Raw genomic sequence first — 24,044 nt, 5'->3', positions numbered from 1 at the left:
TCATATACAACAGGAATTTAGGGATTAGTAGTTTTAAAACTTTGAACTGAAAGTCAGATTTCTAAAAATCTTAACTACAGAAGAAGTGCAAAAATTCAACCTGTCACGTTGAACTTTGATGATAAAAAAAAACTAAGCAAGTTAGATTTAACCTAGGCATGCTGTTCCAAGCTCCCAAGCAAACTCTGACTCCCAGAAACAGCTTCTTTGTGCACTTGGTGATTGGGACAGGTGATAAGGGGTTGGCCCTGCTAATAATTACTATCATGGGGCTTCCCTGGTGGCGCAGTGGTTGAGAATCCGCCTGCCGATGCAGGGGACACGGGTTCGTGCCCCGGTCCGGGAAGATCCCACGTGCCGCGGAGCGGCTGGGCCCGTGAGCCATGGCCGCTGAGCCTGTGCGTCCGAAGCCTGTGCTCCACAAAGGGAGAGGCCACAACAGTGAGAGGCCCGCATAACGAAAAAAGAAAAAAAAAAATTACTATCATGGTTAAGGGCTTACTATAGACTAGGCACCACATAAATTATCTCAATAAATCTTCCCTGCAATCCTGTGAGGTAGGTTTTATGATCCGAATTTTATAGAGGAGGGAATAGGTTTAGAGTAAGATTACATAGTTTGCCCAGGGTCTCATGGCTAGTTGATGGTGGATTCTAGATCCAAACCCAGGGCCATTTGATTTTTGTTTCAAATTTTATTGAAGTATTGTTGAGTTACAATGTTGTGTTAATTTCTGCTGTACAGCACAGTATTCAGTTATACATATATTTACATTCTTTTTCTTTTATTTTTTTGGCTGTGCCATGTGGCTTACAGGATCTTAGTTCCCTGACCAGAGATTGAACCCGTGCCCCCTGCAGTGGAAGCGTGGAGTCCTAACCACTGGACCACCAGGGAAGTCCCTATACATTCTTTTTCATATTCTTTTCCGTTACAGATTATTAGATATCATTTCCACTCCCACTCTCACCTTTTTAAAATTGCCAAATTTACTCTGGTTAGAATTTGAAATGAATTTTTATGATCTAATACCATTCACTTCTCATATCATACCTTCAGTAACACTTGCAATTCAGTGATATGTAAGTGGCTTAGAAATTCTTCCTATCATTACACATAGCAAATGCAGAAAAGGCAACTTTCTACCACTATATAATCTTTGAGAACCAGAGGTAAAAAGTTGGTAGAGTGAGGCATCTTAAGAGCTGTCATTGAAGCCATCTGGCAGCTTGTTCATTTATCTTGTTAATACACCGATAAATGTATGTAAGACAATGTGCAAAGGCTAAAAAGTGTTCAGAATCAAAAAAAAAAAAAAAAATAGAAGACTGGTTTCATTTCCCATCCTCTTCAAAGGATGTGCAGAGTGGCTGAGGTGTCCTGACTCCAGGGCAGGCGTCGCTTGGAAGAAGCTGCTCACCCTGCAAGTCTGGTCCTCTGACAACCCCTCACTCTCCACCATGCCCTGGGTGTCTGTGTTTCAGATTTTCTCCAGCTTGCATCTGGAGAAAGTTATTTATCCTTCTCTGGGCTCAGAATCGAAGCCCTGGGTTTGAATTTCAGCTCTGCTATTTAATAGCTGTGTGGCTTTGGACAGTTTCCATGCACTCTGTCTCAATTTCTTAACCTGTGAAACGGAGAGATTTATGGGTTTGTTGTGTGAATCAGATAAAATCGTGGACATGAAAATGCTTTGTAAGCTGTGTGGCTTTATCTACCATGTAAGGCTATTAATATTATAATTATTTTCCTCCCTTGGCAGCATTTTGTTAAAGAGAAAAATGGCCGTGGAAGAGCTGGAGAGACGGATCCCTTTATTTGCAGGTGGAGACTAGGGGAAGTCAAGAAGCCTGGGTCCAGGCAAGGCTCCCCCGCCGGGTCTGTCTGTAGGAAAACCATCCAACGCCCTCATCAGCGAGAGGGTTGGAGCAGATCACTCCTGAAAGCCATGATGGAGTCAGAAAGCAAAGAGAAAGAGTCATCTCCCTTGTCTTAACGGCTAATCTAACCTGGGTGCTAGGTGAAGGGGTGCTCTGGACACCTGTGGGTGTGAGAGGGTCACAGGACAGGGAAGTCAGCAGTGGGGTCCCCTCTGTTTCCTTGCTTGGCATAAAACCTGCGTGATGGACATGGTCGTGGGCAATTTACAGGAAGCCGTCTCTCCTGTTTAGATGAGTCCTCAGGTCTGCACGGCCAAGAACCTTCTCAGAGTCCTCGTTTTCCCTTCATGTCCTTTCCCGCTACCTTCCTTTGATCTCCAGCTGGGCAAATGCAGCAGAGCAACTCTGGGATGAGCCCCGCCCACTGGGAGTACTTGCTCTCTGCCTCGCCCCTTCCGCTTTCCTTCCCGCCTCTCTCCCCTCTTCTCTCTATTGATTTCCTTCTCCTCCACCTTCTCCTTCACGCGTCCTTCATCCCCTTGCCTCAGCAAGGATGAAGAACTGTCTCTCACGGGAAACACATTTCATCCTGTCGTTCTACAGCATTTCTAGGAACACTAGGAGAACCCCGAGATTCATTCGTCCTTCTGAGTCAGTCCACGCAAGAGTGAAAGTGACACATTTCTCAGAAGTGTGGTTGTTTCAGTGCCTTTCTTTCTGGTCCTCCTCCCCTCCATTTTATTCTCTTCTTAACCTGTATTTTCATGGGAAGCACGCAGTGACACATAATTATTCGAATTGAGTCATAAGACTGCTTTCCAGAAAAAGAGGAAAAAACTGAAGCTATGTCACTCCCTACCCCCAACAGATATGCACATACAAAAACACTCACACATATGTGTGCACTCACACACACCTCTACTCCTAAGACTGAGATTGTGGATGTGTTTAATTAAAATGTCAATGCATATTTTTTCGGTTTTCATAGGATCCCCAAATTGGAAGAGAGCTTGGAGATGGTCCCATTCACACAGAACCCCCTGGTGTACCATTCCTCTCTGGAATGTCACTACCATATGTTTATCAAGCTTTAGTGTGAGCTTCTGGTGACTGTCCAATCCCTCTCCCTTTTAAAAATTTTCTAAATACTTGAAAATAATATTCTGTGCCTGTAACTTTTCTTTTCTCCAAAATATCCCGCTTTAAGTAAGATTTTTTAAAAGTTGTCTGATCTATTAGGAATTGAAAGTAATGAAGGAGAGGAAAAACTTTCTCCTCTACCCTCTTGGGTTTAGTCCCTGGGGTCCTGCAAATTAAACTGACAAAACCAGATTACCAGAGAAAGAATTTATTATGCGTGCATACAGAGCCCTTTGTAGAAAAGAAGTGAAGATTCAACGAAGCAGTTACACCCAGCAGCTTAGATACCATTTTAACAAAGAGTCATAAACTGTGGATAGATAACTAGACAAAGGAAGGAGGGAGTGTTGAACTTCTAGGGGAAGTAGATTAAGGGAAGGTAAGTATATGGGGGAAGCTAATCAAAGATAAGGGTTATTTAGTAAGGTTTATTATGCAGACTCGAGTTAGTGACTTTTCCATCCATAAGAGTTGTCCCCCTCTGTCTAATATGTAAATTTCCTTTACAAATGGAAAATTGTTACCTTTACAAAAGGAAATTTATGCCTGGTTTTTAGACAGAAAGGGGGAGGGCGGAGAGCTTTTCCTGAGTCTGCTGTTTCTCAATTGCCTTCAGCTCAAATTAATCCTTTTGCCAAAGTGGCATCTTTTGTGGTGGCATATTCTGATCCCCCTCTTTAGCGAGAAACTGGGTAGAAGAAGAAATTAATTAATGTTCATACTAAGAACTTACTATGAACATTAATTTAAATCGGGTCAAGTGAGTAAGTATTCACTGAGCACCAGCCATGGGTAGTGGACTTGCTGGGATGGGGGTGTGCAGAAGCCACGGTGTCTCCTTTAAAGAGTTTAAGATCCAGAGAGCAGATTAGGAACAAAGCATTTGAAAACTTAAAAAGCCAAAGCACATACAAATAGCTGTTCAAGTGGACGGTGGAAAAGTTGTCTCTAGTCATTGCTAAATGAAATTCCACGAGAGCAAGTGGGGAGTTCAGAAGAGGGACAGACACTAGCGGGTTTTGGGTCAGAGGAGACAGACTTTGAGGAACAGTCCAGGAGTTTGGGTAGAGCCTAAATGAGCAGGAGAACTGAAATGAACTTTCCAGGAAGAAGGACCTGGCCTGCAGAGGATGAGGCCTCAGAAATACAACACGTTTTGTAGAGCAGAAGCTGGAAAATGAGGTTCTTTCACGCGGAAGCTTTGGGAAGGTGACTTCCTTTAACAAACTAGGTTGGGGCCATGCATCAGATTTAGGCCAATGTCTAAGGAATTGGTCATCCAACCCAGAGGCAAGAGTAGAGTGCAAGCTCATCTCTCTGGGGCAAGACCCTCCACCCCAGTTCACCACCCCAGAACTTTGTGGGTCGTCAGCATGGGACTGGGGGAAAGTCCAGGAGCAAACGTTGCTGATCCCTGGTTCCTGTACAACCCTGGTGGAAACAGCTGAGGGTTTTCGTGGGAGGAAGCCAGTAACACTGGACAGCATTTGACAGACACCCACTTGGGCTTTCCCTGGGCATGGCACCCTGGTAGTCAGTTGACTAATTCCATTCACCTCGATGCAGGAAATTATTGAATAGCTTGGCTGCTGAGTAAGTGAAAGTCTGCACGAAACCCTGAGTTGCCTGTAGCTCGTCTGTGGGTGGCTCGATCAGGTCAACCCAAAGCAGCTGCTGCTGAATTTCGACATGGAAAGACCTCAATTTCCTGGTCTCTCCATCCCCACCCTTGCCAAGGAACCTTGCAGAGTAGAAGAGGTGTATGGTTCTTAGCTTCGAGGGAGTGCAGCTCTGAGATTTAAGGCTCTGATTTTCTTATCCCAATCACTTTTCAAGTGTACTTGACTCTCAATTTCTCAGCTTCAGAAAACGGAATGTGTCCAGTGAGCCCTGCTGTAATTTTATAGGAAATCCTACACTTTCTTTAATGTTCCCTAAAGCAGCGCAGCCCAGACTTTCACATGATGAGAATCACTTGGAAATCTTGTAAAAAGGCAGAGTCTGATTCAATAGGTTTGGGGTGAGGGCCCAAGCTTCTGCATTTATTTTTTGCATATATTTTCAGGCTTTTTTCTGAGCGTACACTTATTTACACACACATACAAATATACATATACATATACATGTACATAGTGTGTTTGTATCTACATCAAAGGAATGTCATGCTTTATATGAAGAACCGTATCAATATTTTCAAAAATTGTTACCAAAAAGATATTTTTAAAGTTATTAAATTTTCTTGGAAAGCAATTTCTAGTGGCTACATAGGTTTTATCATATATACATGCTAACAATTCACTGAACTATCCACATTATTCTACTGTTAGAAATCTAGGGTGTTTTCAATTTTCCCTCACTGAATATCCTTGTATGTGGATCTTTGGGTACTTCTCTATTTCTTTAGAACAATTCCCAGGGGTAGAACATTTTTTTTAGGTTTTTGCTTCATATTATTAAATATCCTACAAAAGTTGTACTAATACACTCCCAGCTGTAATACCTGAAAGTGCCCCTTTTTCCTATTCTCCTATTAATATTCATGGTTAAAAATCTATGCCAGTTTGGTAGCCTAAATATGGAATTCTATTTTGGTTTGCATTACTTTGATTGCTTTTGAGGTTAAACTGGGTTTTTTTCACATATTTATTATCTATTTTCTTCTAATGCAAACTTTGCTGCTTTTTCTTTTTTCAAATTGAGATGTCATCGACATGTTATATTAGTTTCAGGTATAAAACAATGATTCTACATTTGTATATATTGTGAAATGATCACCACAATAAGTCTGGTTAACAAGCATCAACTGAGATTCTGCCTTTTAAACAAGCTCCCAGGTTCTAGCAAGCTAGATGGCAGGGGTGGGGCTGGTGCTCACTTTCTCATTCCAAATTCTTGTTGACTCATTTCTGCTGCTTCCTCTCCTGAGGCTGCCTTTTCTTTCCACATCTCTTTGCTGCTGTGTGGACATCATAGGACTGTTTTGCACGTAAAGAATTTTATTTTAGGTGTGGTAATAATGGAAGAGAATTAAGGCACAATGTAGACAATGGAAACAATTTGAATACTAGGCTCATGACTCTTTAAAGTTCCCTTGCTGTGTCAGCTATTGAAGTTTCTAACTGGCATCTCTCTCCATTTCTCTTCTCTCTGGTGATAACTCAAGTTCTTGTTATTTGTATGTGTAGTGATTTCCTTCTCTGTTTCCACCCTGGAAGAATAGAACTTCCCTCTCTGTGTTTACCCTGGATAGAGATAGGCTCTATCTTTGCGCTTCCAAAAAGGCCCAAGGTAAGTTCTCTCCAAAACAGAAGTGCCATGTTGTCTAACATGAAGTTCATGGCACTCCTGGATGGAGGAAACTGTCATGATGATTTTCTTCTTTTCTGGATAGTACTTTTATTTTTCTTCTTCTTATCCATGTTAAGTACCCAGCATGGTGACTGGCACAGAGTGGGCATATAATAAATGGTGTTTTTGTTAATAAGGAGATAAAATTCTGGTGCAAATAGCTCCACGGTTCATAGAATAGATTCAGAATTGAGGGGTTCTGCTTTTGATCTGGAACTTTCTCCAGTGACCTCAACCCTATTCCATCCAGGGTTCTCATGCAGCACTCTGGGAAACTGCTTTCCTAAGTCTTCCCCCAACCTGATACTTTTCTTCTTTTTCAGCTTTTGCCTCCAATCCCCTCCCTTCATTTCTGTCCCCGGTAACTCTTTCATAGATTCTTCACCTTTTCATCAGAAGATCAGGAATTATACTGTTTTTTAGACAATAGACAGATACACACACACACACACACACACACACACACACACACACACGGAGGGAGGGAGGGAGGGAAGGAGGGAGGATGGGAGGGAGAGAGAGAGAGAGAGAGAGAGAGAGAGAGAAGGCATCTGTGTCTAAGCCCCAAATAATTCCTATGCCCACAAACATCGGCATATGAAGACCCTGGCACAGCATTTTCATCTGAAAGATAATCATTGTAATGAACTCTGATTTTTAACCCAAAAGTAAAGCTGTTTTGTTCTTGAGAATCTTTTTACAGTGGAAATACGTTGACCTTTAAAAAAAAAAGAATTGGTTGCTATGGAGTGGGGTTTTATGGAGGTTCTATTAAGTACATAATGGGTTTGAATATTTGACTCAAACAAATAGGTAAAAATGAAGTAATGGATGCAAAGAATCCTGAAACTGGAAACAGTCGTTTGTATTAAAAGGGGGAAAAAAAATTATGTGGATTTGTAGGGTCTGTGGCTTTATAGTTATAAGGATGCTCCATGTTTTTTCTTCAATAGGGGACAGAGAAGTAGGGTTATGAAAGGGAATAGGACATGGACTTTCTAAATGATCTAGGGACTGAAAAGGCAAATAAACCTTATATTTAATTAGTTTGAATAGCCTAAAAGGAGGAAGAATTTTTGTGCTTGATGAGGAGGAGAGCTGCAAGAAGGTTGGGAATAAAAGCCATAATGCTTTGAGGCCATTCTGACCTAATGTTTTAACCCATATTCAGAGGGTCTGACTCTAACATAAATAAATCAGTGCTTCAGGGAAATTAGAAAGGCGTGTTTTAATTTCATTTAGAAAAAAGACTGGAGTTAAAGTAAATGATATACTAATAGCTTTTGTTTGGTGAATACGATAGTGAGTGGTAATAAGAATGATAATGATAATAAGATAGTGATAATTTATTTTTTGCATTTAGTTCTTTATCAATATTCTTTAAACCTGTTATATGATAACATTGTTTAACTGGCTATTTTAATGAGGAGTCAGAGCTCTGATAAACAGTGAAAATAAGCAGAAAATCCTGTAAAATTTTTAAGGTCTCTCTCAGTCAGTTTAGACTAGGATGAAACACTTCCATTTAGAGAGAGAAAGAATGGGAGATGCACGCAGTAGTTTTGATCTGTTACAACCTTGAAATCCTGTTTGGCTAACATTGTGGGTCTCCCTTAGCCAGGGCATGTGGGATGTGCTTTGATCAGACCCAGATTCTGATTTTTGAGCAGGGCTCACCTCCCCAGTACTCTTTGTGGTTGCTGGTTCCACCCAGCTGGGAGGTTTCCCCCCAATATGCTCTTTGGCCACATCTGAAAAAGTGATGGCAAGTATAACTCTCCCTCTCTTGATTTAATGGTAGATTACTAGAACTCTACTCTTACACTATTGTTTTCTGAGTCCTTTTACCTATGTAAAGGGATTTCCAGATGCTTCATTTTGATTCCCACTTGTAGGAAATGTATTTGGTTGAAAGGTTTTACTGGGCACCTCTACCTCAGAGGCTTTTCCAATTGTATCTTTTGCTTTGGGGGGATAGAAATAGTTGTTTTTTTTCCAACCTTGCAAGCCTCTGAATTTCTGGACTCTCTTCATTCTCTTTCATTTTTGTTTGCAAACCTGCCTACTCTTTCCTGAGCTCATGTCTTTCTTGTGTTACCTCACCAAATGCAGACAATAACCTCCAACACACATAGCTGGCATTCTGTTTCCAATGTCCTCCTTTAGAGCTCTTATCGGACCTCTAGGTACAATATTTGCCTCTCAAGTTACTGCAGGCAATAATTTTACCAAATGTTTTGCCATTCATAACATTGGTCATCATTTATCTAGCTTCCAATTTCATTGTCATCACAGCCTACCACCTGACCACCATGGACAATGCCACCATTTCAGCCTTTTGCTGTGGAAGCCCCTCACTTCTAGGCATCGATTTCTGTATCCACATGTATACTGCTAGGTTGTGCCAGCATTTCTTGATTAGACTCCCTTTTCTTTCTTCCTTCCTTCCTTCCTTCCTTTCTTTCTTTCTTTCTTTCAAGTTGGTCCAATATTAGTGAAATCTGTTACAGAAGACAATTCAAATAGGAAGCACTGTCTGTGGTTTTAAGGCCTATAGAAATCTGAATTATGTTTTACTGCAAAATAATATAAAATACATTAATTCATACTACGGTGTAAAAGATTTTAATTATGGATGTATGCCCTCATTAAATTAAATATTTGCAAATGTTTAGACTCCCCTTTCTTGAGTGAAGATGAAACCTCTTGAGGGTTGGATTTGTAAAACTAAATGTGTTCATTTAGCTATCCATATCCCCAACAATCCCATGTCGTTATTTTATTGGTTAATATACGTGTGTTTGCTTTCGTTCCATAACTATATTTTAAACTCATTAAGGTAGAGACTCTACTAGTACAGTCTATTACCTGTAATGCAGCACGGCTTCCAGAACATGGGAGGGCATACAAAAATCTTGCTAAATTGGATGTTTGAACAGCTGTCATATTTTACGACATGGAGGCTGTGTGTAACTCATTCATACCACTACAGAGTTTCCTGCTGTCTTTTTCTGTGGGCCCTTGGAATTGTGTGTAGAGTGCTGTAGCTGTCGGTGTGTTGAATGATAGCTCCACGTGTATTACCGAAACTCTTAAAGCCAGCAGCAGCTTGGGCCACAAGTGGTACAGGGCCAGTTAGTGAAGGGCTTCCACCATAATCAGCTGTGTGTTCATCATATATTTATTACTGGGTCCCCAATTGTTAGCCCATGATTTACAGTGTAAGAAGGGTTTATCATTGTTAGATGAAACAATGATCTGGATCCACTGATGGAATTCAAACTTGGTGATGGTTGATTACTAGTTTGACATCCTGATAAGTTAGTTATTTTTACCTTGATGGGGGAAAACTTTGTGACCATTGGGCACATAAAAATTCAATGTTGCTTCCTTCTTACATAAAAAAAAAATTTAATTTTCTCTGCAACCAGCAAATCCTTCTGTATTGAATCAGGCATTCCTAATTCAAGGTGATTTCCTTGTTTCTTCTTTCAGGAGAGCTGCTGTGGTCTTCTCTTCATTGAGGTATGGCTCTGCATGGAGAAGAGACTGCTGCAGAAAGTGAGTGATTCAGCCCACTCAACTTAATATGCTTTTAAGGGTCTATTGCAAATATTGCTCTGGTAGCTTGTGTGATACAAGCAATCTGAAAACATGACTCTTGATTTCACGGTGTCAGCTTCACCGAGTATATGGAAGAATGTATCCAGAGAGGCCTTGAAAATTCTCTGTAAGATGGGCTCAGGGTTTCAGTCTGCCCTGAAGGGGTTGCCTGGGGGACTTGTCTTGAATTGCTGTATGCACAGAAAATATACTGTCTTAATTAATTAATTAATTAATTTTAAAATTAATTTTTATTGGGGTTTAGCTGATTTATAATGTGTCAGTTTCTTCTGTACGGCAAAGTGAAACAGTTGTACGTATCTCCACTCTTTTTTAGATTCTATTCCCATATAGACCATTACAGAGTATTGAGTAGAGTTCCCTGTGCTATGCAATAGGTTCTTACCACTTATCTATTTTATATATAGTAGTGTATATACGTCAGTCCCAATCTCCCAATTTATCCCTCCTTCCCTTCCCCCTTGGTAAACATAAGTTTGTTTTCTACATCTGTGACTCTATTTCTGTTTTGTAACTAAGTTCATTTGTATCACCTTTTTTTTTTAGATTCCACATATAAGTGATATCATATATTTGTTTTTCTCTCTCTGACTTACTTCACTCAATATGACAATCTCCAGGTCTATCCATGTTGCTGCAAATGGCATGATTTCATTCTTTGTTATGGCTGAGTAATATTCCACTGTATATATACACTGTCTTAATTTAGATTGTATACTTGGGGGTATATATTTAGAGAAGGATGCTGGCAGAGATTACTGGGGGGAACTGAAGTTACCCCAAGTCCGTGAAGACCCCAGAGAACCATCCTAAAACATATAAGCAAGTGTGAGGTAGACTAAAGATGAGCACAGAGTAACGAGGGAGGGAACGGTGATCCAAGAAGGTCTTCTTAGCGGGGTTACATTTCTGATTGTCCCAGAGGAGAGGTATAGAGAAAAACGCACAGGCATGAGGAGGAGAAACGCGGGTGAAAGACTCGTGATCACAGAAGAATTTTGATCAATCTTGGAGGGGCTTCATGAACCCAAGAGCTGTTTCCTCTTTATTTCCTACATTTAAAGAAAATGGGGCAAACTTGTTCAAACACGTGATGGAGGAGAGTAACCTTACCCTGCTAGAATGTGCCCTGCCTTATTAACAGAGCATGTGTAATTTTACCTGATCTTAATGGGCATTAAAAAGAGTAAGTTATTGTTATTTCAGAAATGTCTGTGTATCCCTAGGCTATAATGCCCGGCATACAGCAAGTGCTTAATAAATGTTGACCTGAAATGAACTAAGATAAATTAACTTTTTTGCAAGTCATTTAAAATTACACATCAGAGTATTTAAAGGTTCTACTTGCTAATCCATTTAGTTTAAAAAGTCAAACCATCTTCAGTCAGACACAGCCAAGATAATAGTTGTTTATACGTTGTATAAGTAATGATTATCAATCTATTAAACACTGGTAGGAGTCTAACCATGGGGTTAAAACAGAATTAGTTCAGGGAGACCATGAAACTAACTGCCTGGGGATATAATTTCTGAATCTCTCACTGATGCCATTCATTTCTCTGGTTTTGTTTTTTCCATTCATAAAGTGGAGCTAAAGATAGTCCTCTGTTTAATACCGACCCTCCTCGAAGGATGACTTATCCACTTAAATCTCAGTTCACATTGCATGACTGGAAAGTAGAATGTAAGGTGCATGACTAGAGTTCTTAGCCATTTTGTGGAAGAACATGAAAGATCATGACAGCAGTTTGTCACTTGGTTCATCTCCGTAGTACATAAGTTAAGAAATTTGCTGTAGTGTGAGGACAATGAGGGTGGGAGTGGGGCAGAAGAAGAGGAAGATTTGGTTCTTTTTTCTTCATCCCTTTTTAGGGTACCCCTTCGACTCCCCTTCAGGAAGTGGAATAGGAAAAAAAACCACACTACATTCGTCAGTAACTCTGGGGCAACCACAAGTTAGACAGTAAGCAGGTCAACTGAAACAAGAACAGAGATTGCTATAAAACCAACAGTGCTCTCGTTGACACCACACACAAGGCAACACAGCACAGAAAGAGCTTCCTGCACAAAACAGGTGACCAGAGCAAAGTGACAATGACATTCCTGCGTGACATGGCCGTGGTGAGTAGTCAGGATCATTCTTGTGTTGGTACAGTCATCCCTAGGATTTCAGGAAAGCAGATTTATAAGGAATGATGCTAGATTGGGGTCTTTTGTGGGGGTCATTTCTTTAAAAAACAGAGCTGACTTTAATGCTGACCCCTGTCTGGTGGAGAAAGAGAAAAAATAACCAGAAATTATAATGGGGTGTAAAACCATAGCTCTTCACCAATAGCTCTGGCATAGTTGGTGTTAGCTTTTGAAGTTCTTGACATCACAAACTGGACATGGTCTCTCTTGTGGCCACCATTGTAGAGTTAAGTTGGACCTCATCTCATGGGGGAGCTTAGCCAGCCTTTTAGGATCTGTACATGTTTATTTTAACCAAGGAAGCTGGGGCCCCAATAGGGGTAACGATTCCCCCAAGACGAGCAGATGATGAGGCGTGTCCTGGATGCAAGGAGTGAAACCACCTGGTGGTGCACTTGGACAGCTCCTATGGGAGAGACATTTGACACATCTCTGAGAGCTGATCATTTTGTTTTGTTTTGTTTTGTTTTTTGTGGTACGCGGGCCTCTCACTGCTGTGGCTTCTCCCGTTGCGGAGCACAGGCTCCGGACGCGCAGTCTCAGCGGCCATGGCTCACGGGCCCAGCCGCTCCGCGGCATGTGGGATCTTCCCGGACCGGGGCACGAACCCGTGTCCCCTGTATCGGCAGGCGGACTCTCAACCACTACGCCACCAGGGAAGCCCCCGAGAGCTGATCATTTTTGCATTGTCTCCTTCCTCCTGGAGGAGAGGCAGATGTTAATGTGATGGAAATCTATATCCCCTGGGTCTAGAATCTCACCTGGCATTCGTCAGGTAAGACCTTCGAAGAATTTAAAATACAGCAGCATGAAAGCAGGGCTTGGGAAATCACTCACCATATTATTGGTTTAAATAATCCTTTTCTTCTCTCTTTTTACAAGCCATGCAACTTAAAAGAGCTTGGATTTCATAAAAGGTCATGGCATATGGTGATGATAGTACTATGTTATATTCATATATTGTTTTAGAGATGGTAAGAAATGCAGCCAAGTGCAGTAGTTAGGGGGCATGGGCTTTGGAGTCAGACAGACCTGGCTTCACCACTTACTAAATGTGGGATTTGGGGTAAGTTACTTAACCTCTGTGCATTCTTATTCCTCTTATCTGTAGAGAGGAATAATAATGGTATCTCCCTCATGGAAGGATTAATTGATATCATTGAGAATGACTAAACCTATTCTCTGAAATAGCAGATACATGCAGGCATGGCTTTTAGTTAACTTGGCCATTTTAATATAACAACCAATAAGGATAGAGAAAGCATTCAATAAATTTTTTTTTTTACTGAAGTAGAGTTGATTTACAATGTTGTATTAGCAACATTGGTATATAGCAAGTGATTCAGTTATATATAAGTGAATAAATAAACCATAATATCCATTATGGTTTATTATAGGATATTGAATATAGTTCCCTGTGCTATACAGTAGGTCCTTGTTGATTATCTATTTTATATATAGTTGTGTCTATATGTTAATCCTAAACTCCTAATTTATCCCTCCCCCGCCCCGTTTCCCCTTTGGTAACCATAAGTTTGTTCTCTATGTCAGTGAGTCTGTTTCTGTTTTGTAAATATGTTCGTTTGTATCATATTTTAGATTCCACATATAAATGATATCATACAGTATTTGTCTTTCTCTTTCTGGTTTACTTCACTTAGTATGATAATCTCTAGGTCCATCCATTTTACTGCAAATAGCATTATTTCATTCTTTTTTATGGCTTAGTAGTATTCTACTATATATACATACCTATATATATGTATGTATGTGTATATATATATATATATATATATATATATATATATATATATACATACACACACACCTCATCTTCTTTATCCATTCATCTGTCCATGGACATTTAGGTTGCTTCTATGTCTCAGCTACTGTAAACAGTGCTGCTATGAACATTGGGGTGCATGTATCTTTTCGAATTAGAGTGTTAAATATTAATATTAATGATGTCATTATTTTTACCTCTGAGTCTCGCACCAATCCAGGGAAGTGGATTGGGACGACTTTCCCCATTGTACAGATGAACAACAGCTCAATGAATTTAAGTGATTTAACATCACTGGATACTGTATGCCCAAGAATGCGGACATGAATCTGGGTTTACTGGCTCCAAGTAATATTCTTTTCCTTGAATGGTTCAGAAGCAAGATTTCTGAATTTAAAGCCACTGTGTTTAAACAGATTTGTTAGATAGTTTTGTGTTATAAAGCCACGTCTATTTTTGGTTTCTTTGAAGAAATCTGTTGTACTGTCAGCAAGAAACATGACGGGGCAAAGGACATTAGAATAGGATTAGAAATTGGAGGTGCAGGCACACAGGACATCCTCCATACTGTGGTAAGGCAAACCCTTATGGACCAGGAGCTGCCCGGGTTCTGGAGCAGTGTTCCTACACGGGGTGAGCGCGGATCACAGATGAGTTCAGGAGACAAGTGTTCAGATGTTCTCTTTACGGGAGTTCACAGTGCAGTAAGTAAAAGGGTGAGCTGAGCATGTTGGGAAGCTAAGGACCATCTTGTCTAAGCAGGCATCCTTTTACTTTTTAAAATGTCATAATGCTTTGTCTAGACAGAAGTTACATGAGGGCAAATTCCACATCTTTCCCGTCCACTGTGTATCATTAGGACAATGTAGACTTAACAATAGTACCTATACTGAATACTCTCCATGTTCCAGCCCTGCTCTTCATGCTATATATGGATCCTATCATTTAATCTCCACATTTGCTGGTGGAGGAAACTGAGTCGCAGCTAGTAAGAGTCCTGGAACTGAGTTATGGACCCAGGACTTTTGACTCCAGAGACAGGAAAGAGTTGTTGAATGGATGAATGATTGCAGGAGACAAAAGTAGACACCTGCTGATTATCTGGAGGCAAATCAGCCTCTTTCAGGCTTCTCTGGGTCAATCTTGCTTTCAGCTTCTTTTTAGTATCAGCTACATTAGTACAGCACTTGACACCATGACCTTTTTGTTTACTCTTATCATTTCTTGCCTCCAGCACCTGCAAAAGATAAAAAGAAGGTCCTTTAAACCAACATGTCTAAGCACCTTCCCAACCCTAACTCACGGAAGGTGTGAGCCTGAACGACACTGAATCCTGAGGATGAAAGTAACTCACTTGCAGCCCTGGGTCTGCATTATGTTGAGTATTGGTGATGAGGCTTGTCCATCCCCAGTGAGGGTCGGTGCTCGCCGTGGGGTGAGCAAAGGTCGTGAGAAAGGGAAGCTGGAGAGATTTTTAGCTCTTCCTTTATTTTAGTTAGGTCTTCACTGAACTCTTTCTTTGTGCACTCCTGTAATACCAGATAAACTGGTATTTCAATGTAAGTATAAAAAATATATTTTCTGGAGCTAAAGAGAAGTTTCCATTTCTCTCTGTGCATCCTTAGTGCCCCTGCTTCCTTCAGTCAGCATGCATCATTGGAACTCTGCTATAGTTGGTTTTGCATGGTGTTTTTCTTAATGCCTTGAGCTTAACTATGTTGTTAATTTAAATGGATTGTTTTGTTCATGCGTTCACTCACCCGCTCTTTCATTCATCCAGAAAGTATTTTGGAACGCCTGTTCTATGCCATGTTCTCCTGCAGGAACTTACCATCTAATAGGTGTAGATCTGTATGAACACAAATACTGCATGTCCAGACAATAAAGAAGGGCTGCTTGAGGGCTAGATGGTAAAAGCTTTATGAATGAACTGCTTTCGGGACAGTTCCTGGAGGAGACCGAGTCCTAGTGGGGCCCTGGCGGAAGGGGAGGATTTGGACGGATAGGGGTGGGGCAGTGTATTCCAGACGAAGAGTTTTGTGGAGGATTCATGGATGTGAGGTTGGAAATTAAAAGCAAGAGTTATCACTTCTTAAGCCCCTATTTTTATTGTAGGTGCTTTACAAAGAACGTTTTATTTAATCTTGTGAATATTATTATGAAGTAAGTGTTATGCTCTGGCTGGAAAGAAGAGAAAGCAGAGGCTCAGTGAGGAGACCAGGTCAGGATTTAAACCCAGTCCCAGATCCTGACATCTTTCTTTCTCCCTGTTCAGGAGCTCTCAGACTGTGGAGGGCTCAGTCGCCAGGCTAATGAGTTTAGTTCTCAGGTTGGTACCCTGGTATCTTCATGTATGACTGTTCCTGTTGCCAGGTGAGGATCTGAGGTTCAGAGAGGAGCCCTGATCCCATCCCAGGATGCTGAGTTCAGCTGAAGCATGACCTGTCTCTTGTCAGCAAGTGACACCAGAGTCCCTAACCAGTCCCATTCTCATCTATTTCCAGGTCAAGTCCCTGCTGCTGTTGACATTGGGGCTGACCCTCCTGGGGGAGGTGGCAGCTCGGAAAACCCCCAAAGCTGGGGATCCTGCCCTCTGCCCCCCTCCGGAGGACCACACTGTGAGGGTTGACATCCGCATCCTCAGGCAGAGTCAGGGCGTTCCCCTCTCACACAGCTTCCAGAACCGCTCCAGCTCCCCCTGGGATTACAAGTATGTGCCAAGGAGACTGACCTCCACGTTCTTTTGAAAAACATGTTAATTTATTCTAACCATAAGTAGAAAATTTCAAAAATATAGAAAAAATAATAGTCCTTACCTTCACTCTGAAAAACGGAAATTCCACTTTCCCTGGGTGCTCACATTTTCTTGCTATTTTGGGCTAAGTCCTCCTATGTGGTCGAAGGTTTATTTTGCTTCCAAACTCTCATCGACACTTTGCCCTTTTCTGTTTCACGCAGCCCTGGATTTGGAATTTACAAACTTTCTGTGCTGGAAGCGAGGACTTTTTAAAGCAGCCCACATAATGGTCTCTGCATGGAGATAAGTGGGAACCAGAAAAATCAGTTCAGAGAGAGTCACTCAGATTGGATTTCAGTCTTCAAGGAGTGGGGAGGAGGCCAGAGTGGAGGAGAAAGGCCAGTTTGGGAAGGGGATGCTAGGTGAGGATGTTCAGGGTACAGACCTGGGATTTTGTCTTACATGGAGGTTCTCGGAATAGCAAGCACTCATTTATAAGCTCTAAATATAGGTATGAAAACAGAGCCCGAGGACCATTAGAAGTGCTTCCGGGGCTGCCCGCGTTGCTTGCCTTGGGAAGCGAGAGTGTACGCTTGCCAGCTGGCTGGACTGGCTTTGCTGCCTTTACTCCCCGTGGCAAGGGGGCTATTCAGGGAGAAATTGAAAGAAGGCATTGGATTCACCAGCACCCCAGGGCTTTGGTTTTCTTTCCCAAGAAGCAGGCTTTGTAGACTGTGTACTGGGGGACCTCCTAGTAATGTTCAGTCTCTAACCAAAGGATGAATGATGATTATAATAATAAAAATGAAAAGGAAAATGAACTAAAAGATCTAACATTTATGGAATGCCAACGTTTTACGGTGTGGCGTTTCATACGCATTTGTATCACCGAGTGTTAGTAACAGTCCCACGGGAGAGGAATTTGCGAACCCCCGTTTTAAAGTTGAGGGAACTGAGGCCTAAGGAGTTAAGCACCCGCCACGGGCCGGCGTCTGAGTCCAGGGTGTCTGCTCCGCGCCTGCGCTGCCGCCCTGAGTTGCCCGGCACCTCCTCCCCGCAAGTGGGCGCCCAGTGCCGCGGGGCCCCCATCCTTTGTGCATCTTTCCCCGCCTCCCACCCCCGGTCTCACCATCGGCTTCTCCCTGCTCCTCCTGCAGCATCACCCGGGACCCCGACCGGTTCCCCTCCGAGATCGCAGAGGCCCGGTGCAGGCACACAGGCTGCGTCAACGCCGAGGGGAAGGAAGACAGCTCCATGAACTCCGTCCCCATCCAGCAAGAGTTCCTGGTCCTCCGGAGGGAGTCCCAGGGTTGCTCTCACTCCTTCCGGCTGGAGAAGGTGCGGGTGACTGTTGGTTGCACCTGTGTCACCCCCATCGTCCGCTACGTGCGTGGCTTGAGGGCGGCAGATCAGCTCAGCTGAAGAAGCTGGAGAAACGCCCCTCTTTACCCAGCACTTTGCCATGAGTCCTGTGTGGTTCCCAATTCTCTCCACTTCCCAGGTCTCTTCATAAGATCTGCATGGGACTCTCAAAGCTCTGTATTAGATAGAGTGACTTTCTGGGGCTTCAGAACCTTTATACGGTCCTGAGATGTTCCAATGTCCCACCCCCCTGAAAACAGATGGAGGAGAATGCAGGACCCTCACCTACTCTGCTTATGTGCTATCATGACCACCTCCCAGCCATGCAGTCATTGGGTGGGGGCCCTGCTGGTAAAATGGGTTTCTGCTCCACAAAAGGCAACAAATAAAATAACCACAGTGTAAGAGTGTGTGGGAGGGTCTGTGCAGGATGGGGTGGGCGGGAAGGATGGTGATAAGGATCCAGCACCTGTTTATTAAGCATTTGCTAAATATAGATGAGGTTGGCCTGATATTTATACCTATAGGGAAACTGTCCATGTATTTATGATATATTGACTATATAAAATTGTGGGAGAAAAATTAATATATCAAGTACTAATATAAAGTATTAATGATTGAAAAATACTTTAGATGCTTATTTCCAGTCTCAGCTTGTACTCACGAACCTTGTGGACCTGAAGACTATGAAATTCTATACACCTGTCATCTGTTTTTCATATTTCATCAGAGTGCTAGTGTCAGAATTATTATTATTATTTGTGTGTGATCTTGGTAATATTAGCTTTTCCCCCCAGCTTTCTTGAGACATAATTGATAAATAACATGGTGTAAATTTAAGTGATAACAATGTAATGATTTGATATATGTATATATGGTGAAATGATTACCACAATAAGGTTCCTTAACACCTCCATCCCTTCACATAATTCCTTTTTTTTGTGTGTGTGATAAGACATTTAAGATGTACCCTTTTAGCAAATTTCAAGAATACAATACAGTATTGTTAATTACAGTCACCAGGCTGTACATTAGATCCCCAGAACTTATTCATCTTATAAATGAAAGTGTGTCCCTTTCATCCAACATCTCCCCATTCCCCCACACCCTGCCCCTGGCAACCAGCAATCTCCTCTCTGTTTCCATGCCTTGGAGAGTTCCTCTATTATTAATGGTTCTTGGGGATTAGGAGGGGAGTTAAAGAAAATGGTGCAAACAGGGCTCACGTTCCCTAGTAACTCTTTACTGCTGTGTCTTCCTGGCTATGTTATTTTACAACGTGAACATCTATTGGCCACTGTGGTAGCTACTGGAGACACGAAGAAAAGTAACAAATGCACATGGCGGGGGCCATGGTCTTGGTAGCGGCCACTTGCAGACCCCCTGGTCACTAGGGCCATGGCGGTCACTCTGCATCTGGAATCACTAGTGGTTTTTCATGAATCTCTTGTGCTTCTTGAGGACATAGGGGCTTCCAGATTTTGGTCTCCCTACCACTCAGAGGCTCACTGGTCCCTCTCTCGCCCAGATGCACCACATTTCCTCCTTCACTGCTACACTACCGGCTCAAGGCACATCTGTGTTCTGCTGCCTTTCAGTCCCGGAGAGGGGATGGGGCATCAGTTCTCACTCCCACCTGCAACTTGGCTTGAGGATGGGAAGCGGGCAGGAGCCTGGCACCCATTTTTAACTCTTTAGTGGGGGCAACTTTTACCTCGTCTGTAGGTGAGGGTGGGGATGGAGGAGCTGGTAAGCGGGCTCTTCTCTTTGCTTCAGAGTCTTTCACTTATGGTATAAACATTGACATTTGTACTTAAAATGCTCAGCCTCTTGGAATCTAAAAACCATTTTCTCTCGTAGTTATCAGCTTCGTAAGATTGCTGTGAATCCCACAAGTCCCTACTGGTGCAGAAATCTGTGCAATGAATCTTTCTTTCCCTGTTCATTTTGGCAGTAACAGCTTTACCCTGAGGGTAGTACACACAAAAAGCCTCAATCTGAGTGGTGAGAGAAGTATAGAGGTGAAGGACATTGCAGAGGAAAAAATTATGCCTCTGAATGTATCAAGATATTATCTTGTTACATGTGTTCACATGTAATTTCAAAACGATGTGCTAAGTACCATGATCAAGTTCTGAGATTTAAAGAAGACACAGAGGATGATAGCTCACCAGGAAATTTCAGAAAGGAGATGACTTTTGCACTGGGTTAAATAAGAGTTGCTCTAGAGGAAAATGAGGGAAGGACATTCCTAGCAAAGGGAACAGTATAAACAAAAGTGCAGAGGCACAAAAAAGCTTGGTGTGTTAAGGGAACAGCATATGCCTGGGATAATGTGGACACGGGGACACAGTGGAGGATACATAATAAATATTTCTTGAGAGAACGATTGAAAACATGAGTGAATGAATGAACATGGCAGTAGGCAAAGGACAGTAGGCAGAGGGCCCCCTCGTGGATGGTTTTGTATGCTCTATTACAGATGTTATAAGAGCGCAGCTGTATTTCATAAGAGAATTTTGGTGGTAAGTGTATAAAAGGGACGGAAACCAGAAGGCCGGTTACAAGGTCAGAGGGAAGGCAATTTCTCCTGTGGTAGACTCACGTAGTTAGAGCTGGAGGGGCCCCTGTAGATCACCTGTCGTCCTTTTTAATTTGCAGATGAGGCCCAGATGAATTAGGTGGCTTGCTCAAGGTCACTTGGGTAGTTAGTGACATAAGCAGGTTCACTGACTCCAAGTTCGTGACTTTTCATGTTGGTTCTATAGCGTTTCCAATAAGGACTCTGGGAGCCGTGACGAAGGACCTCCCCAGCCCACATCTCCAGGTACATTGTACATGGCGCCCCCTGGAGCCTGGGCCCTGAGTTACAGCTTCCCTCCATGGTTGGCTGCTGTTCAGGAAATTGCAGGTCTTCTCCCACTCACAGGGTGGCACACTGTGCCGCTTTGTCCCCAGATTCCCTAGCATAGGTGCCTAGGGAATGATGGCTCCCTCCTGGGGGACTCTGTCTTCCCTGGCAGCCACCTGAGACCCTCCTGTGCTCCTGAGCTCTGCGCCCAGCTTTCTGGGACTTGGAGGTGTCTTGTTTTGCCTGTAGGAGAAGTGGTCAAGTTGAATGGTTCAGGCATCCAAATCCAATCACCATATAGTGTGTGGAGAGAGGAAGGAACTTTTCTTTCCACATGGCAACTTGAAAGCATATAGACTTTTCTTTTGCTATCCGGTTCATACTTATGAAGACTTGGCTGAGGGGAAAAACACATTCTCAATCTCTCTCTTTCTCTCTCCCTCTCTCTTCCTCCCCAAACCTGGATAGAAGTCACCGATATTTATGACTTCACATGGGAGAAGTTTCACTTGTAGTTTACAGTGAGGAAAACGGTTATGAAATTGGTTTGTCTTTTTTTCTAATAGGAGAGGTAGAAAAAATGCATTTAATATTTAGACAGCTCTTGATTTTGAATCTTGGTTCTACTATTTTCTGGTTGTATAAATTTAGGCAAATTAGTGGTTCTGAGACTCAGCTTCCTCATATGTTAAGTGGGGATAATAGCTATTTTAAAGAGTAGTGTAATATAATCGAAACAAAAAACGTAAAAGACAACTGAGTACCCAGGAAATGGTAGGCACCTAGTTACTGGTAGACATTATCCCAAGAGGCACAGAACTTGTTTCCCATTTTGCTTGGCCCCAGGAAACTCACAACCAACTTTTTTTTTTTTTTTTTTTTTTTTTGCGGTATGCGGGCCTCTCACTGTTGTGGCCTCTCCTATTGTGGAGCACAGGCTCCGGACGAGCGCAGGCAGGCTCAGCGGCCATGGCTCACGGGCCCAGCCGCTCCGCGGCACGTGGGATCTTCCCGGACCGGGGCACGAACCCGTGTCCCCTGCATCGGCAGGCGGATTCTCAACCACTGCGCCACCAGGGAAGCCCACGACCAACTTTTATGCTTAAACACCACAGTTATAATATTCCTCGTGGTTATTAAATTTATACTCTCTATTTACTCTCTGTATACACATGTATTCAATATATAATTTAAGGTAGTTTAAACAAATGATCTATATATTGTTAGTATGTTATTATTATAAAGATGCCTTGTTTAAACACCTTAAATTAAGTTGAAAAGAGTAGAGGAAGCTATAGATTTTTTCTTTCAGTTTTATTGCAATAGAATTGACATATAGCACTGTATAAGTTTAAGGTGTACAGCATAAAGATTTGATTTATGTACACCACGAAGTGATTATCACAGTAAGTTTAGTGAACATCCATCATCTCAGATAGATACAAAGCTAAAGAAATAGAAAAATAATTGTGTGTGATAAAAAATTTTGAGATTTATTCTCTTAATAACTTTCATATATAACATACAGCAGTGTTAATTATACTTAGCACATTGTACATCACTTCCCTAGTAAGTATTTGTCTTATAACTGGAAGTGTGTACCTTTTGACTACCTTCATCCAGTTCCCACCCTCTTCCCCGCCTCCTGGTAACTGCAAATCTGATCTCTTTCTCCATTGGAGGAAGCTATAGATTTAATACATTAAAAAAATTCCCCTTTGTCCCAAATGTACATTGTAGCCTATTCCACTGATACAAAGCATTTTGGTTCAGTAAGTTGCAGAAGGGGTACCTGTTCAGCCTGACTCCCCTCAGGTTACAAAGGAACACACATTTTCTCAAACACTGAGACATAATTTTTTTTTTTTTTTTTTTTTTGGCGCCCTCTTTGGTGCCAAGGAAAGAATCTTTGGAAAAAAGGTAGCTTCTGAAGCTGACGAGCTCTAAGCCCTGCTTGTGCATCTCCAAGTGTCATAACAGACTACAAAAACATTCCTTCTTCCCTGAAGAGTACCCAGGAAAACAGAGTCCCTCCAGTCAGTGAGAGATCAGGTGTGGGGTAGTGGGGAGAAGCACTTATCCCTTATATCTGTGAATCTGAAAATCAGGGAGGTTGTACTTACCAAGTCATAATTCTGCATCTTCTTATGTTTGTGATAGGATTTAATGGTATTTGTAATGGAATGTTACTTTTCGTATCTGGAGTATTAATGTGACCCAGGAAGCTAACCCCAATAACAATTCTGTTGAGGGTTGTTAAAAAGAATGAAAATGATAACAATGACAGCAGCTTGTATACATTGAGCGTTGGCTGTGTGTGTCAGCCACTGTGCTGTTTACACGCATCTTAGTCCTCACAACAGTGGTGTGAGTTTGGAAATATTATTATCCTCGTTTTACAGATGAGGGAACTGTGGAATTAATTACTTGCCCAAGGTCACAATAGCTAGTAAAATATTAGCCTCAAGGTTTAAACTCTGGTCTCTTGGACAACAGATCAGATCTTCTATTGCCTGATCATCTAATCAGTTTATCTGGGTAAACTTGGATAAGTGTCTTAATATTTCTTCACTGGAATCTTTTCCTATCTGGAAATGAAGATTGATTAACATGCTTCTTACATAGGTCACTGGAGGTTCTCAGGATTAACCCTTGATCTACAAATAGCACTACTTGATGTCCTTTTAGAAACACACCTCTGTTTGCTAGTAGCAGGTGTGTGACCTTGGTCTTGTAATTTTATAACAGGGGCTGTGTGAAATGTATGCTTTAAAAATTGTGACCTACTGCTGGCACACTAGCAGCTACTTACCCATGCTGATTTTGAGAATTTTGCTCAGTAGTGAAGAGAAAATATTTCAAAACTAAAAAGAAAAAAAAGAATGACCCCCATTTGAACAGGAAGGCTTCTTACCTGCAAAATGTTCATCTCTTCTCTTAAATTGTATGAGCATCATAGCAATATCAGAAACCACACCATAATGACTAAGCATGTAGGTGTTGGAGCCAAATGCCAGCTCTGACACTTACTGGCTGCACCAATTACTAATAATCTTGGGCAAGTCACCTAACCTCTCTGTGTTCCTCTTTTCTCAATTGTAAAATGGGGATGATCACAGTGCCTACTT

At 42.0% G+C, this 24,044-nt stretch overlaps 1 protein-coding gene and 1 long non-coding RNA gene across 3 annotated transcripts; one reads left to right on the top strand and one right to left on the bottom strand.

Annotated features, from left to right (window-relative positions):
* The first annotated feature begins 9,230 nt into the window (after positions 1-9,230).
* IL17F (interleukin 17F) lies at positions 9,231-18,451 on the top strand. Of its 2 annotated transcripts, XM_028479819.2 has the most exons (4): positions 9,231-9,930; positions 11,866-12,114; positions 16,471-16,676; positions 17,861-18,451. In XM_028479819.2, exons 2-4 carry the CDS (start codon positions 12,088-12,090, stop codon positions 18,123-18,125), a joined length of 498 nt encoding a protein of 165 aa, XP_028335620.1. In that variant the 5' UTR covers positions 9,231-9,930; positions 11,866-12,087; the 3' UTR covers positions 18,126-18,451. The 2 variants fall into 2 exon arrangements, with proteins under 2 accessions (XP_028335620.1, XP_007114034.1); XM_007113972.3 differs by lacking the exon at positions 11,866-12,114.
* On the bottom strand, positions 14,569-17,908 carry LOC114484323 (uncharacterized). The gene is made up of 3 exons (XR_003677058.1): positions 17,833-17,908; positions 16,783-16,996; positions 14,569-15,203 (listed from the first exon to the last, which is right to left on the bottom strand). It is a non-coding gene; the product is annotated as an uncharacterized lncRNA (long non-coding RNA).
* Positions 18,452-24,044: the final 5,593 nt, after the last annotated feature.

This window comes from Physeter macrocephalus, chromosome 18 (assembly GCF_002837175.3).
Source record: "Physeter macrocephalus isolate SW-GA chromosome 18, ASM283717v5, whole genome shotgun sequence".
Lineage (NCBI taxonomy): Eukaryota > Metazoa > Chordata > Mammalia > Artiodactyla > Physeteridae > Physeter > Physeter macrocephalus.
This window is presented reverse-complemented; position numbering and strand designations above follow the sequence as displayed.

Bases quoted from the DNA above. Each gene is read 5' to 3' on its own strand.
- IL17F (XM_028479819.2), top strand. From the start codon at position 12,088: ATGACATTCCTGCGTGACATGGCCGTG. The intron at 12,115-16,470 runs GTGAGTAGTCAG...ATCTATTTCCAG, and splicing joins TCCTGCGTGACATGGCCGTG to GTCAAGTCCCTGCTGCTGTT. The intron at 16,677-17,860 runs GTATGTGCCAAG...CTCCTCCTGCAG, and splicing joins AGCTCCCCCTGGGATTACAA to CATCACCCGGGACCCCGACC.